This window comes from Vanessa cardui, chromosome 23 (genome assembly GCF_905220365.1).
Source record: "Vanessa cardui chromosome 23, ilVanCard2.1, whole genome shotgun sequence".
NCBI lineage: Eukaryota > Metazoa > Arthropoda > Insecta > Lepidoptera > Nymphalidae > Vanessa > Vanessa cardui.
Window position 1 is genome coordinate 10,841,856 of NC_061145.1, and position 18,575 is coordinate 10,860,430.

The window sequence follows — 18,575 nt, forward strand, 5'->3', positions numbered from 1 at the left end:
TAGACCATTTGTCACGGCGGCGGTTAATCGTATTTGTGTTTAAGTGGATTAAAAAAAACAATGAAAAGTAATACAATACACGTGTCATTTTAGGGTAATCGGTCAAACATATAGACAGATATAGTGCTGTCCATTTTTGTATATAATCATCATTATACAGTATAAAATAAAGTCGCTTACCGTCTGTCCCTATATATGCTTAGATCTTTATAATTACGCAACGGATTTTGATGCGGTTTTTTTTAATAGATAGAGTAATTCCAGAAGGTTTTGTATATAATATATGGACAATATAGTAAGGAAAGGCTGACATTTTTAATGTGCTGTCTTAAATAAACAAGTAGAATATTTAGTATGAGTATAGCACCCATGCGAGTCGGGGCGGGTCGCTAGTATATATATAAGATATAGGTTAGCAGACTAGCAAATGGACGTAGGTTATACGCATTCATTACTATTTATAGACTTTGGTGCTTTAAGTAATTAACAATTCGGGAACACGCCATCAAATTGGGGAACTAAGATGTTATATCTATTGCCTGTAACACTGAAACACAACAATGTAAAGTATTGTAGATATAATAACCTACACAGATGGTCTGGCCAAAAGCCCTACCAAGTAAATAATTACAACAAACAACACCAACAACAGACTGTAAATTCCCACAGCTGGGCTAAAGGCCTCCTCTCCCTTTGAGGAGAAGGTTTGGAACATATTCCACCACGCTGTTCCAATGCGGGTTGGTGGAATACACATGTGGCAGAATTTCTATGAAATTTGTCACATGCAGGTTTCCTCACGATGTTTTCCTTCACCGCTGAGCACGAGATGAATTATAAAGACAAATTCAGCACATGAATCAGCGGTGCTTGCCTGGGTTTGAGCCCGCAATCATCGGTTAAGATGCACGCGTTCTAACCACTGAGCCATCTCGACTCGTAAATAATTAACTTAATAAGAAAATTGTACATTATAAATATTAGCATGCCTTATCCGTAATTTCTTTCTTAATCTTCTTAATCCTCTTGTTCTCCGTTTGTCTTCTCTCTCTTTTAATTAATGTGTAATCGTCGAGAAAAGCCTCAAAGAAGTCAACCTGACTCGATTAGGGAGTCGTATTAAACGGACTCCCTACTAGAGTCAATTTCACATCCATGAGCTTTTTATCTTCTTATTCCTTCTTCTCTTTTCTTTCTTCGATTATTATGAATATATGTTTAAAACTAATATAATTATAATTACGAGTTAATATTAAAAAAAAAGGATTTACAATATTATAAGCTCAATTTTTAATACTCTATGTCAATTGAACGAGTTAAACAAATCTTACATATAGATATTGAATGCGATTGGCTTACAGCTCTGCTATATTACGCGATGCAAACAGTTCTTAAATATAGAATTATTTATACAACATTATTTCAATGAACTACTTATATCTATGTTATTTCTAAAGTTTCTGTAACTTGACATTTAAAACACTATTTAATTCATAATTAATATGATAGTTTTTTTCAAGGTACCACGTCAGTTTATACATATTAATATATAAAATTCTGTTGATAGGGCCCTTTTGTCTAGGCTCTGCGGCTGTGGGCCCGTTTCTCATCCTTAAATCTAGAATTGGGTATACGCAAGTTCCGAAAATTATACCTACAAATGAAGCACAAATATACTCATGGCATTTACTTGGGCTTGAACCCATAATCTTCAATCATCGAGGTTTTAAATAAATTATCTAAATTCCCTTAATGTAAGATCGAAGTAAAGATATGATAAGTTCTTTATTCTGTATAATGACCAAATATGAAGATATTTTTAATATATGAAAGCAGATAGTATCAAAATATTATACTATAGTTGTATGGACGTTCAGCATACCTTAAAAATATATAAGAAAATTTATCTTAAGTGAAATGGGGTTTTAAGTGAAGATTCTATCAATTTCCCGGTAGATGAGTTGGTAACGACATTAGCGCGGCAATCTGCGGGCTGTGACCCAACGTGAACGAGCTATTTGTTATATTATATTACGATAGCCGTGCCTTCGTTATCTGGACGAATATATATCGTTAATAGAATTATATACACTATATACAGACACCAAAGAGTTTCTATAGCCAATATATAAACACTTAATATTAAACTTTAGATCGTAACTATATGGTACCGTCGTTACTTCTGATTTACCATAACACAAGTGCTTAGCAAAAGTTTAGCTACTTACATTGGGATCAGAGTAATGTATGTAATGTTGCCCGATATTTTTTTATTTATTATTAAATCACTATAGACTTTATTAATCAATGGTGACTAGTGGACCGTCAATTTGGTATTAGATTTATTTTTTGGGACAGTGACTAGATTAAACGTCCAAAGTCCTAGGTTTGAATCCCGAGATACATAGATTTAAAATTTAATACGATTTCTGTAAATTGCTCATAAGTACAATTATTTACAAGTAAAATTGATTTTTCAAAGTTAGTATTTGATGTGTGATTTGAATATGAGAATTCTCGCCAAATATGCTTGATGGTTTACCATTATTACATAGTATACAACGAAGTCGCTTACCGCTGTCTGTCCCTATGTATGTTTAGATGCGGTTTTTTTACTAGACAGAGTCATTCGAGAGGAAGGTTTTTGTATATAATACACAATATAATAATGAAACACTGTTAAGTATTGCACCACCGGGTCGCAAGTAAGGGAATAATCTCGGCACATCTATCATCTATTTGTTGTAAGTAATAACCATTTTGATAACGCTTAAAATTTTCATTACTAAGACCAATTTAATGTAAGTTGAAATTAATATTTTAATAATAATAAAAACCGTTGATTTAGGTAAGTTAAAATAGACTTTTTAGACGCTTTAAATATTTTGCTACGTGTCGTAAAATAAATATTATTATTTGAATACATAAACCAATAAACATTGTAATGGGAGTAAATTTAAATCACATCACTATCGGCGCAGCGCGACGGAGCGTGTAATGTGGGGCCGGGACGGGCGGGGTCTGAAGCGGAAATGACGTGTGAAAAACGACGGTACCGACGACAAAACAGTACATACTTATAAATTACAAGATGTTTATTTCGTAATGCCTAACTGGATAAAAATACATAAAATTAACACCAGCAGATGCGGTGCGTATTGGAGAAGATTTTAGTACATGTGAAGATATCAATTTATAATATTGACTTCGTGACAAATGACAGTTTTATTTTCTTGTATTATGTAAAATTAAATTAATAAATAATCATAATTTGTTTAATATATAAATATAAGTTTATATTATTTGAAACAGACTAACACAGACGCAAAAATATAATACATTGTTTAAAAAAATACTTAAAAATATAGTAAAGTAAATTTAGGTAAATATTTTGCTATATGCAATCTCTAAAAAAATATATTTTATATTACTTAAATATTGTCATATTATATGTTATAACGCCTGGGATTCAGATATAGTGAATAAAGATATACCCTTTAATATTTACAATTATATCAGCATCACTATTATGTTTGATTAGTACTATTAAAATTTTTCTAAAAGTTTTATCATAAAAATCATTAATAGAGTATGAATGAAAATGACTTAAGCTTTATTTAAAAATCACACCAAACACGCGAGCAACATAAACCAAAAATATCTCGAACTGAATAATAATCCAAATGTTACGAATAAAAAAAAATACTGATGTGACATTTTTCTGTCGACCGTACTCTGTTGTAAGTTCAAAGTAGTGAAAATGTTCTTACGGCAGCTGTACGAACGATTTCCTTCGCCGTAAGTTTATGAGATGAACAATCGCTTATGCTACACTTGTGGGGGTTAAATAATCTATACGTCCGCACACGACCTAATATTTATGATAAAAATTTAATATTCCCACAGAATATAAATGGTTCAGCTTATGTAGTGGCCTGTACGTTTTGAGCAAAACCTTTTTTTATACTAGTGATGAACATTTTGGTTTTTTAATTAATGGTAATGCTTTGAGTAACAAGTAGATACTCCTTAGTCATCACATATTATACCGCCAAGGGTAGCATTTTTGTGTTTCTGTTTGAAGGGAGAATAAGTCAGTATAGCTACAGGCACAATAAACATCTTAATTACCAAAGTTAATTTATCTATAATAATATTATAAATGTGAAAGTAACTCTGACTGTTTGTCAGTCGCTCTTTCACTTCAAAACTAATGAACCGATTTTGATGAAATTTAGAATGAAACAAAATTGCAAATTTTATTACCTAACACATGATAAATCATCTTCTATAACGCAAGCGAAGCTGCGAGCGACAGCTAGTTTCTACATAAATGATATATGCATTTGAAATTAGTGTTATAATTTATAATTGAAGTTACAATTATATAATGAATCCTGTTCTGCACGCGTTTGTATGTGGAGTCGTGATTTATTTAATTTCATGAAATTAATTGAATACAAACAGAACGATATCGAACAAATACGTTATTCATATAAATTATACGAAATGAAGTGTTCCCTGTCAACAATCACTGCGAGTTGGGTCGCGGTTAAATAACTATTAATCATATTCAATAAATTTCATTTTGGTAATACTAATTATTACACACACACACACACACACACACACACACACACACACAGTTTTCCTCGAATTGTGGATTTAGATTTATAATTATAACAATTATTTTAAGGTTCTTGATGTTTTTTTTCAATAGAATCTACATGGATAACGGTCCTTTGCTTATGATATATAGTATTATGATAGAATATGAAACAAATTACTACCGGTTTACGGTTTTTTGACCTGAGAAGAATCGGTTAAAAAAACAGCAGGTTTTTTATGATTTCCAAATATTTTTGTAATTGTTTACAAAAAACATACCATAAAATAGCTCGGAGGCAATCGTTTACTGCCAAGAAGTTACTCAGAAAGTAATTAATATTATACTAATCTTTTATACATAATACATACAATTTACATAGTTTTAAATTTCACATTTTAATAGCAGAGGCTTTTTACTTGGTGTTAGGGGTACCATCCACTCATCAGATATTCTACCGCTATACAATAGTACGCAGTATTGTTGTGTTCCGGTTTGAAGGGTGAGTGAGCCAGTGTAACTACAGCCACAATGGACATAACATCTTAGTACCCAAGGTTGGTGGCGCATTGACGATGTAAGGAATAGTTAATATTTCTTACAGCGTCATTGTCTATGGGTGATGGTGACCACTTACCATCAGGTGGTCCATATGCTCGGCCGTCAACCTATTCCATAAAAAAGGCATTTCGAACCTGACTCAAAACCTGTAGTTATATCTCTTTGTCTTGAAAAATACACCTGAAGGTGTATTCGCTTCTTTAAAACATTAATCTGTTAAAACTAAATGACTCGTCGTAAATGACGTAATAAGGAATAATGAATATCGCGTGTCAGGCAAGTAGGCCAGTCGTATTAAACTTGCAACGAGATCGTAACGACGGCCCGATTTGTTCTTAAGGTTATGATTAAATAATAATTAACTACCGCGTTGACAGCTGGGAGGTAGAGATCTATTTGCGAACGCTTTTCTTTCAGCTTTGGTTTTTTAATCTACAAAGTAATAGATAGACTTATTGTTTAAAAAGTAGCAGCCTGTAACTATCTCACAGCTGGGTCTCCTCTCCCTTTTAAGAAAGCTTTGAAGCTTTTTCCCCAAAGCTAATAATAGGGGTTGGTTGATACACATGTGACAGATTGAAATTATACACATGAAGATTTCTTCACGATGTCTTTCTTTATCGCTGAACACGAGATGAATTATAAACACAAATTAAGCACATGAGTATTCAGTGTTACTTGCCTGGGTTTGAACCCACAATCATTAGTTAAGGTGCACGCGTTCACGAGCCGAAGCCCTACTATGGAATACAACTCAATATTTTTCTACATCAATTATCGTTGATAATGAGGAATGTGTTCAATTAGCGCCGTGAATTGTAGTTTATCGCTTTGTTCAAGATTTATAGAAGTTAGCTATCGTAGTAATTAATTATCATATACATAGACTACATAATAGAACCTAGAACATACATTAAAGCCGTAATACATTAGCGATTGATATATAAATCATGTATAAACACCTTCACAAATACACAATACATTTACGTTGAACGTTGCATAATATAACTGCTTTTATTTTTAAATAATTTATTATATTGTCTTAGTGGTAGGGCTTTGTGAATGCCAGCCTGGGTCGTCATTTAAGAGATATTAATCATTCTATACAGCAGCAATGCGCCACCACACTTGGGGACCTATAATGTTATTTATATTTGTAGAATAATTTCATTAGTTTTCTATGTTTTCTTGGGCCTGTTTGTTTGTGGTACCGTCGTTACTTCTGATTTTCCATAAACTACAGCTACATACATTGGAGTCAGGGTAATTGTATGTGATGTTGTCGAATATTTATAATAAAAAAAAAAGAAGTAACAGCCTGTAAATTACCCACTGCTGGGCTAAGGATTGGTGCATCGATTAAGAAGCACGCGTTCTAACCACTGGGCCATCTCAGCTCATATATATATTTATAATATATTTATTTATATGCTATGTAACTGTAGTTAAACTGGCTCACTGGTTTGTGTCCCGAATTTCTGTTTGACGATATAATATCTGATTTATGGTTTGTATGAGTGACCTACCTAGAAAGGCGTATACAAACCCTTACCAAGTTAATCATAATATTAGCAAAGTACTTTCAACGCGTAATAAATACAAGACACGATTTCTTAACGGATACTTTGTGAGTTTAAACGTTTCCTTAAAATGTTTGTCCCCACTAATAGTGTTTGTTTGTTTGTCTGTCGAAGTGTCGAGAGCGACGCACTCGGCGCGAACGAGTTCATGTGTTATGTGAACTATTTATTTTGAAACTTAAGTGAGTCGGACTCGAACGAGTGAGTATATAAGGATTTATATTTGGAACATACTACATAATCATTTAAAAATCGAATGTTAAAAAGCAGATTGTCCCAGATCGTTTTTAAAAAAAACATGACGTCATCATTGCTCCAGAAATGATTTTCAATCATTAGCATTCCATTTTTAAATCATTATACATAATGAGAATTTGTATTTAGCAAATAGTACACGATGTTCTAAATACAAATTCTTATGCACTTTTAATGATTTTCAATCATCAAAATAATTCTAGCCAAATGTTTTTCTTAAAAATGTGGTTTCCCGCCATGTATAATATCTTTTTAAGTAAGAATTATCATTGTAAATCTAGCATTCATTAAAATATTTTTTTCTTGATTTGATCCTAATGCGGAGGAATTAGGAACATATGTGAGAAAGGCCTTGAGCATGGATGTGGATGGATATAGAGGAAGAGGACGACTAAGGAAACGATGGATGGATTGTGTGAAAGACGATATGGTTAGAAAGAATGTTACTTGTGAGAGAAGTATGGAAAGAGAAGACATGCTGCGCCGACCCCAAATAAAATTGGGATAAGGACAGAAGGATGATGAATTAGACTCTTCTATCGAGGATATTAAGGTATAATGTAAACAGTAGTATTGGATACCACGAACACCGCTAACAATATTATTGGTATTCTACGGCTGTGACGTCATTAGATATACATAATAGTCTTCGATATCTGAAGACGTTCGCGATACAAACGAATTCGTATCAGAAGCACTTCATAATTTCTCCGAAGTCACGACGCGCCCTAAGTTAGTGAGTTTCTAAGTTTTAATTGTAGGGCGTGGCCCCACTGCCAGCGGAACATAGTCGTAGTAATTAGTGTACGTTTGAACGACTGTCCTCATTAAACGACTCTTGTTTCTTAAGGTGGATAATGCTGAGCGTATTTTTGTACGTTTAGAAAGGGAAATTAATATATATACATATTGTTGTGCGATCTTTAAATGGGCCACCTTTTATATACTAACATTTGTATTGAATTGATTGTGTTCTTGGTGCGTCTAAAGGATTTCGAAAATATATCATCAACGCTATTAGATGTCAAATCATATCGTGTAATCGCATACAATTTGCGTCAGCTTGATAATAAAGCCCATAGCTAAGCCAGTTTGCTTTACAAAACAAAAACACTACTTTTGTTCACTGCAATCTCAGAAGACAAGACAATCAACATATGTTATATAACTTAGTTCGATGGACTTGTATATTCAATATTTTACTATTATTGACATTTTGACAAAGTTGTATACAATATTTTGCTGTAACAAGATCGTACGGTGATAATAGCACTCGAAAAGAGTATGAGAAGAAGCTTACTTCGATCAAGTATATTTTGATTTCATTTGTAATTTGACAGGGTTCCGAATATATTATTCAGAATTCAACATGATACCTCAAGTTATGTATAAATGGGCTATGTGTATTATGTGAGGCGATATAGCCCAAATTTTAGTATTACACTAAAATTTTGGAATTTACGACTTTCTTTACGAGTTTCATATAAAATTTGGAAGTATATCATTGAACTAAAGCTAACTCTTTCTGGTTTATTACAAGGTCACTGACCTAAAGAAATTACGTTACAATATTTTAAAACGAATATCGACTTTAGATCGTTTAGCTTTAAGGCTATATTCCCATGAAAGTGTTATGCGTGTTCGACCGTACTTACGCAAAGCTGAAAGTAATTTGTCGATCCAATAAAATTTCGTTTAGCTTCTAAGTTAGGGGTCCTTTTTAACATTGGTAGGAGCAATCAATATTCATGGTTTTTGAAAACATATTAAGATATTATATATATATGTCCTCGAATATAAATATTATTTATTTATTTACAGACATTATAAGATTTTTCTTTTTTTTATGGAATAGGTAAGCGGACGAGCATATGGGCCACCTGATTATAAGTGTTATGTTATGTCCCTTGTGCCTGTAGTTACACCGGCTCACTCACCCTTCAAACGGGAACACAACAATACTGCGTACTGTTGTTTAGCGGTAGAATAACTGATGAGTGGGTAGTACCTACTCAGGCGGGCTTGCACAAAGTCCTACCACCATGATTTCTTATCAGAAAGTCATGTCCAATTCTTACGATTTTCGAGTAAACAAAAAAATTATCGTTGAACTAAACTTATTTCGATTATGATATTTTTTTTGGATTTCCGATTTCATGAAAGCATATTATAGTTTTTGTTGCTTATAAAATAAACTTGTAGTAGCAACTTAAGTAGAATTAATATAAAATGGGAAGTTTTCAAAGACTGTAAGTACCGTACAAGTAATTAATATGCATCTAAAAAGATGCGAAGTTGTAATCAGACAGCCTTGCTTAACTGTTGCGTTCGACGATGACCACATAAACAAACACTACTATCATAATTATATTTATATATTAAAGTGTCGAAATATTTTTTTTGGGAATGCAATAGACAAACATCTGCCTGTAGGATGACGTGAATTAAATTCCGCCTTTTCATTTCATTTAAGGAACACGAAATGAAATTTAAATAAGGGCCCAAGTTCTCGATACATATAATAAGATTACGAACATATTGGCGTCACGATCGCTGCAAATTGTACGCCGAGACGCTTATTGGTTTTACGTATGTACAGTATAATTCTCTTGAAGTCGCAACATTTATGTAATACCAATTTAACGTTTATGCCGGATTGTATGTTCGATACAATGCTTTTTACATCCTTGACAGATCTTTTGTTTAATATTGAACATATTTCACTTGATGGTAAGGTTCTGTGCAAGTGAAAAAGTAAATGGGTCGTCCAATAATAACTATATCACCAATACTATTATGTTTCGGTTTGAACGGTTGAACCAGTGTAACACATGGGAAATCTATGTTTCCAAGATATGGATGAACATGTTTGCATTTAGGTATTATGAGGATAATTAAAACATTAACACTTTTGATTTTTGTTATTTTTAAGTCTGCCGTTATCGTTTATAAAAAAATACATTGGTAAAAAAGGAATATTATTCGGTACAAGATTTTGTTAATGATAAAAAAAGCTTGGATTTGATACCTGTTGACTTCCAGGTAGGATACCTTACATACATATATAGCTGTACTTAACTAATAAGATTGTATTTTTTTAAATGTTGAAAAAGAGTACTGAGTTTCTTGCCGTTTCTTCACGGTAGAATCTACTTTCCGAACCGATGGTAGATTCACTTAATTGTTAAATGACGATTCAAAAGAGCTTGTAAAAGCCCTCTTGAATAAAGTTTATTTTAATTTTGGTTTTGATTAATATTTCTTACAGTACCATTGCCTATAGAGGTGATCAGTGGAAGATTACATAAGCGAAGTGCTTGTAAGAAATAAAGTGAAATAAAATAATACATATATAGAAGCGACATTAAATTTCTAACGTAAACTGTCTTAACATAAAACGAAACGTATTTATCATTATCACGTTCCGACTTACATTATCATATCATATAAATTAAAAAAAAAAATCTTTCATAGAACTTGACAGAAAATTTTCCATATAAGAACTTTTCTATCGAATAAAATTAAATTAGCTACGAAATTCCCGCTATCACTGGCGCCACACGGCAAGTTATTACGAAATTATCGGACCCTTTGACTAAAGCATTAATTGCGAGTAAATTTTATTAGAACGTCGTTTGAACACTAGTGTCGCCTAATGGGTCCTTTGGCAAAGCGACGGAACCCGGCGGGCGGAGGCTTTCTATTTCGAACTCCAAGCTACACGCTTCATACGAGTCTGCCTCGTGTTCTTTCGAAATATGCATTATAATCACATTTTATCCCTTGTGTATTTTGTTACATGTAATATTTACGTTGATTTATCATATTTATAGTAAAGTAGCTAGTGTTCATAAGAGCTTTCGAGTTAACTCGGGCCCCACGATACAGGTCTCCTAGTGTGGGGTCAAAAGATAATCAAAAATTTTAAAATTGCTAAAACCATAATGCACCTAAACCGATGGAAATCATTGTAATCGTTTAAGCTAAGTTTAACAAGATTAATATTTTTTTTTTTTTTTTTTTTTTTTTATGGAATAGGTGGCAAACGAGCAGGAGGCTCACCTGATGGAAAGTGACTACCACCGCCCATGGACATCTGCAACACCAGGGGGCTTGCAGGTGCGTTGCCGGCCTTTGAGAAAGGAGTAGGCTCTTTTCTTGAAGGTTCCCATGTCGTATCGGTTCGGAAAAACCGCCGGCGACAGCTGGTTCCACAGAGTGGTTGTGCGAGGCAGAAAATGACTAAGAAATCGCGCTGTTGTGGATTTTCGGACATCAAGATGGTGCGGGTGAAACTTAGAATTTTGACGAGATGTCCGAAGGTGAAATTCAGCAGCCGGGATTAATCCGAACAATTCCTCGGAACATTCCCCGTGAAAAATTCGGTAGAAGATGCAGAGTGATCCAACATCTCTACGCAAAGCCAAAGGATCAAGGAGATCGGAAAGGGCTTGATCGTCGATAACTCGAGCCGCGTAACAAGTTTGTATATTTGACATTGTGTAATGCGAGAATAAAAGAACATTTCTCTTGTTACTTATAAGGTTTATTTCGAGTGGATTAAGTATGCAAAAAAAAATCAATTTTTTTACTGGCAGATAATTTTAAATAGCTCGTTTATTAAAATATTATCGTTAAAAATCGTATTCGAAATTTGAACTCTGAAAATACTTTATATTAATTGTTATGTAATATTATAAATGTGAAAGTCTGTCTTATCTGTGGCTCTTTAAAGACCAAACCGCTGAACTGAATTCGATGAAATTTGGTACGAAGTTCAACTCCAAGAAAGGACAAAGGCTATTTTTTTCCCTAATACATGATAACCAACATCCTAAAACGCGAGAGAAACAGCGGGCAACAACTAATATTTAATATTTTTAATATAGTCCGCGCTATAAACGTGGCTATGACGAAAGTCAATAACTTGTACAGTAGTAATATTTCGAATTTCAATACTAAATTTGTATGAGCGACTCGTGCTGCACGTAAATTCAAAGTTAGCTTCAGATAACCCTTGCTTTACGATACATCGATGCATCGATGTTACATCGATATTATGTATCGCTGTGTACAATCGACTCGTTAGTCGTGACATACAATTCGGTAAATGAATTTACAAACATTTACATAATAGTGAGTCAATTTTGGCGGTAAATATTTATTGTGAGTGTTGCTATATTTAAATATTATTAAAAATATGTTCGATTAAATTATAAATAAATCTGTGTTATTTCTCACAACACAAATATAAATACTTTTTAATTATGTACAACTAAAACATTCGTACTTTGTCGTAATATTTTATACTAGTGACCGTTGTTTTCGAATCACTCTATTTATTAAACAAAATCGCACCAAAATCCGTTGCGTAATTTTAAAGATCTAAGCATACCATAGGGACAGACGCAGTAAGCGACTTGATTTTATTCTGTGTAATGACGATTGGATAACCTCTGTGGTAATTATTTTTTTTTAATTCTTGGACAGACTTACGTATCATAAATACAAAAAACAAGCAATAATTTTCATCTCAATTGACCGCGTTTGGATCGAGTACACAGCGTACACACATTCCTCGTGTTGAACACGGTACATAAAGGCTCTTCAGACGAAACGAACGAATTACCCGTCGCGTGTGGAGAGCCAGGAGGACTCTTGACCTCTTTCGCTGATTTAATTGTTCAAACGGCTTTATTGGCTTTTGTAAATTAAAAAGCATTTAAAACTGATTTTTGTTGTGTCTGTAGATTGAACTCGTATAAGTAAAGAGATTAATTAAATATATTCCTGTTAAAGAAAAACCATATATTAAAGTCAACTTTTTAACTCGTATAGCTCATAGGAAGTTTTAATTACATATTGACTTTTACAATGTTGGTAGTGCTGAGCGCAACAATCCACCAAGGCTTCCCTTGTATGCCAATTTAATTACTTAGTAAATAGTTCATTTAGATACAATACACACGATACCCTTAAACGTATCACAATATAAAAAACCTTAATTATAATAACCGGCGAAGTGATGGATGGTGGTTTAAAGATATTACTTTAGCAGAACTTTAACTATAATCTTTCAGCTTAGAAATTAAATATAACACAATAAATAATTATTTTTAACAATCCCGATACTGAAATTGTAACCTCTTTTTTTTCCCTTTCTTTTTTTATGGTATAGGTTGGCGGACGAGCATATGGGCCACCTGATGGTTAGTGGTCACCATCACCCATAGGCAATGACGATGTAAGAAATATTAACTTTTCCTTACATCGTCAATGTGCCACCAACCTTGGGAACTAAGATGTCACGTCCCTTGTGCCTGTAGTTACACTGGCTCACTCACCATTCAAACCGGAACAAAACAGTACTGAGTACTGTTATTTGGCGGTAGAATAACTGATGAGTGGGTGGTATGATTTGCCTTACATAGGACATCCAAAGCCCTGAAACGCGAACGAAACCGCGGGCGAATAGTAGTTTATTATAAATTATATTTATTAATGAGAGTGCAAATACTTTTCCATTTGTACTCATAAGGCCAAACTGTTATAGTGTTATTGAAACGTTACTGCGCACTCACAACTACAACGTTACTCAACTAAAGAGCTATTTGTCACTAGAAGGGCAGATCATCTTAGCTTGAAGATTGGTGGCGGATTGCTGTGATGTAAGGAGCATTTATTATTTCTTACAGCATCAATGTCTATTGGCAACGTTGACCACTGTCCATCACGTGGCTCATTTGCTCGTCCACTTACCTATTACATAAAATAATATTCCTGACTAACCTTGTCCCTGATCTCCTGTCTCATCTTCTCTCTCTCCTCCTCCATCTTGCGGTGCTTCTCCTTGCGTCTCTCCTCAGCCTCGCGGATCGCTTCCTGACGTTCGCGTTCCGCTTCTTCCTCCTTCTCCTTATCGTCGCTGTCATCGCCATCACCACCAACCGCACCTGCAACAAGGATGAGAGCGTTGATTTAATCTCAAATCAAGGTCACACGGTCTTACACTTGTTAAGATATCTCTTTGATTCTTTGTAAGTCCGACGATGTTACATTTTCAAATCATCATTATCATTACATATTATAAAACAAAGTCGCTTATCGCTGTTTGTCGCTATGTATGCTTAGATATTTGAAATTACGCAACGGATTTTGATGCAGTTTTATTAACCGATAGAAAGATTCGAGAGATAAGTTCATGTATATAATACTTGGACTATATAGTAAAGAAACCCTAATAATTTAGACATTCTCTACTATATTAGTATCAGCATTTCATCCTTGCGGGTCGGGTCACTAGTATGATTATAAAAAACATAAATGTTTGGAGCTAAAGTAGAGATAGAAATAAACATAATAGTTCGAAATAAAATAAGAAAATGACTCAATAAAACACGGAGAAGGGTTTTAAAACGATAAAATTACGGAAGCGTTTCATTGTCACCGTTTAAATAGGCTCTGGAACTGTCAATTCCCCGAAGCGTCCCAGATGCGTAAAAACAATTGAATCGTTAAACTCGACGTAAACTTGATTGCATTGGTAATTTTGATCGATATTAGACGACGCATTCGCACGCAACCAACTCGGATCAGTTAGATCCGCCTTTAACCGACTCGGACCGGTTCAAACCGGTTTAATCCAGACGAAAGGAATCCGACATGCCGCCATTCAAAAATCCATTACACGTCAATATAAGCATTTGTCCCGAGCGCCCGGACGTGTCGGAATTCTGAGCCTATTTTCCGATAGGATGGCTTTTAAAAGGTTTTCTGTCGCCTGATGGGCTCGAAACTTTGGCCGGTTTTTTCTGGTTCGAAGCGGTATAGACGATCAGCGTAATTATATGACCGATCGACTATTTTTCAGAATTACTTTCGGATCTTTAAGTGTGGTGATAAAATATATCTTGAGAAATAACGTGAAGAATATAATTCTCACACACATTTTGTAATGTTCTCTTACCAAGAATATATTTTTAATATTTGTTATTATTGTTCAGAAATATTACTCGATATATTTCCCGTATTCGATTTAATTCTAAACTGTTTTAACTACTAAAATAACTAACAGGGGGTGCTTTAGAAAACCAAAAATAACTGCAACGGGCTGAAAGGCTTATATGGTATAGTGAAAAACTGTTTGAAGTCTGTACCAACATGGTTAGTTCCTGTTTTTTGTTGTATATCTCTATATATAGGGATCTGTATCTATATACCAAAAACTTAGTAGCTTAGTCTATTTCATCTTAATTTTATAGATCATACACAAAAATGTCCGTGTCAAACGTTTTTCTTTTCAAGTAGTTCAAAAGTAAATGAACTTTGTGCTGTGGTACATAACATAGAAAAATGTTTTATTTATCAAATCTAGTAGGAACAAAAACTTTTCAAGTTCTCTCGTTTGATAAAATTTCGCACTAAACTTAGTACAAGGAACATCAAAGTGTATTCCATGTTGCATGTATTATGCGCGGGGTTCAATGAACTGGGGTCGATAACAATCTCATGAAGTATTGTAGGCATTCGACGTTCTGACGTTTTCGGTAACGATGCACACTTACACACGTATACAGGCTATGTATATGTGTGCGTGAAAATCATTATATATAATGAATTTAATATGAACGGCAATATAATCGTGTCCGGTTTGAAGTGTGAGTGAGCCAATGTAACTACAGGCACAAGCCATAACATCTCTGTTACAGACTGTCAAGTATGAGTTGGCGTTCCTGTGGCAGCACCTGCTACACCCTTTGTCTTACCACTTTTTTGTTTATTTTACCAATATCTCCCTAGAAAATAATTCTCTACGTCTCATTTTTAATAGATTTTGGGTAAGTTTTCTTAATAAGGGTAAATAAAACAAATAAGATATAAATGAACAACAAAAATTAGTACATGTTTTTGCCACACGCCAACTTACACTTGACGCGCTATAGTCTAGATTGGCATCTCATGCTAAATGCTAGACGACTAACTAATAGCAGACATCTATCTAAAAGTTCATAATAAATGCAATTATAAGTTTAATTATAAGGATCTGATTCTAAATATAAATCAATTTAATCGTAAATCAACGGATTAATTTGGACTATATTGATTTATAATTAAAAGTTTTTGATTATTCGACGTTGTAATCCCAAAGGATCCAGAAAAGGATACCATTACTTCCGCATACTTAAAAAAAATGATTATTATTCAAATTCCCGAATGAATATTCAGAGCCTTATATTTAATTACGACTCAGACGACTTGAGGTCCCGAGTCGAAGAAAAATCCATATTTTAGTACAGTTCGCAGAAAAATTATTACAATGTTAATTTTTTTGTTTCTATTAAGGGTTATGTTTTCATTTCAACAGGTATAATTGAATTTCAATTATAATTTGACTAACAATCATAAATATTATTTAATTAAATATTACTTATTTCAGAAAAAAATGATTATTGATGATACAAGAAAATACACATTAACTAAGAGGGTTGTTTAAGAAGGTTGTTCAAATAGAAATACAGATTTCTGATTGTCCGTAAGATACAGAAGCTGTATGACGTCATTAGAAATTTAAAATGGCGGCCGTAAGTCGTATATAAAGATAGGTATCACGTTGTTATATAATCAGTATTGTCAGCTCTTTATGCTAGAAATATATAGATATAATATACCTTTATGTATATGTGACACAGGAAAATACATTGCTTCATAGAATAATATTTCTCTAGTAATAGTAATAATAGTAACCAAAATATAGCACTTAGACTTGAAAAATATTTTCATTGGGGTTCGCGATCCCTAATGAATACGTGTTCCGCTAAATTAAATATGGCGGAAGTACGTGACGTCATTACCTCGGCGGAGCTAGATGAAATGTCATTCGCATGATCATCGGAATCGAACTCGCAGCATAATGGACGCTCTTATTGAAACTGCCGTCAGTAAATTGAATCGTCATACTTCAGGAATTCGTTTAATATCGTTTAGATGTACAGACAGCAGAAAATTATTTATATATTTTTTATATTAAGTCCGAACTTTTGGCCACATTAGTCCAGTATTACTAACTTAGGCAATATACGGAAATAGTATGATACAATATACGTAGTTGAATTATTTGAAAGCTCTATGAAATTACTAACTGATATGTATTTGATTATATTATATATGGAGAGGGCTAGTTGTGCAGCTCATTCTCCTGACTGTACTAGTTGTCTTCGCGTTTGGACTTACCATCAGGTTGAGTGGAGTCATATGCCTAGGGACTACCCCCTAGGTGTTGGAGGCCCGCATAGGCGGGCCGACCGTCAGGGCATCACGGTAGCATGCGTAAGCGATCCCGTGGCGCCCGCCGAAAGACGGAGAGGGTACCGCTGGTTTTTTAGTGGGTAAACCCGGTGGACCTGGGCGCACTCGGCATCCAGGAAACCGGGGAGTCCCCCCCCCCCCCCCCCCCCCACATACCATCACGTGGGGGAAGCGCGTAACGCGTTTTTCCAGCGATAAAAAAAAAAAGAGTCATATGCCTAAGCAGAAATTGTATAAGAAATATTTATTTCAACGTGAAGTTTAAGGAAAATTTGAATTGAATTGAATTATAAAAAATAAAAAAGGCTGAGTGGGTCGTGTAGAAAATTTAATCAAAATACATAAAAATTTCGATATCGAATATTTCTGCGGACCGTACACGACACGTTCAAGTCTGGACGTGCCTATGGTAATGGGGGTTGAAATGTGTAATAACGGAGCATTCCTGCGACGTGGTTCCGTGCAATAAAATATTTATACGAGCTCTACGATTTAAGTAAAACTCCCGACACCGCCTTCGAGTTTTATTATACGTTTTCGAATTTACGGCCTTGCATATGTAGTTCTACAACGGCGAAGATTTTAATCAATATTTGAATTGACTTACTCATACAACTCAGCCAATATAATAACGGACATAGAGACAAAATTAAGAGGTTTATATATACACAATTAATGTATATTTATGCGTTAGGGTTTTATCCAAGTCTACCCCCCCCACTCATAACATTCTACAGTCGAGCAAAAATACTCACCGCCAAACAAATGGCTTTATATGCTATTCGTTGTACGACAATGTAAGCACTAACTAGCCCAATAGGATTGGAACTCGGGACTTCCAGATTTGCCTATACAATAGCCAATATACTTACAAGGTAGTCAAAAGTGTTACTTACTTTGAACAGACTGTAATATAACAATATAAATCTAATTAATAACATTTTAAAATGAATTACTGATATTCAATGCACAGCTTAACTCGGATCTAACAGGATGAAATTTCACAAGAATTATTTAAGAAATGATTTTTCAAAATACATCACCGAAAAGGTTTTAATGGTAATTACTAAAGATTCGTCGTTACGTTAGAAATATAAAAGTCAGGTATAGTGATGTACCAACCAAACCTCCAATCTACACAAGATTGGATTTTCGGTTGGTACATCATTGGTCAAACAGCTAGTAATAACAATATCGAAAGATGATATTTAATTTTAAGGCATTTATTTTGGAACAGGGCTTTGTGTATTTGATATCCTGTAATCTCA

At 34.0% G+C, this 18,575-nt stretch overlaps 1 protein-coding gene across 4 annotated transcripts in view; it reads right to left on the minus strand.

The window, feature by feature from the left end:
• LOC124539657 (complexin) overlaps positions 1-18,575 on the minus strand; it is a 327,849-nt gene that overhangs the window by 10,678 nt on the left and 298,596 nt on the right. For all 4 annotated transcript variants that reach the window (XM_047116959.1, XM_047116961.1, XM_047116960.1 and 1 more), the window contains one exon: positions 13,792-13,955. In XM_047116959.1, coding sequence (XP_046972915.1) covers positions 13,792-13,955 — 164 coding nt within the window. The remainder of the gene's footprint in view (positions 1-13,791; positions 13,956-18,575) is intronic.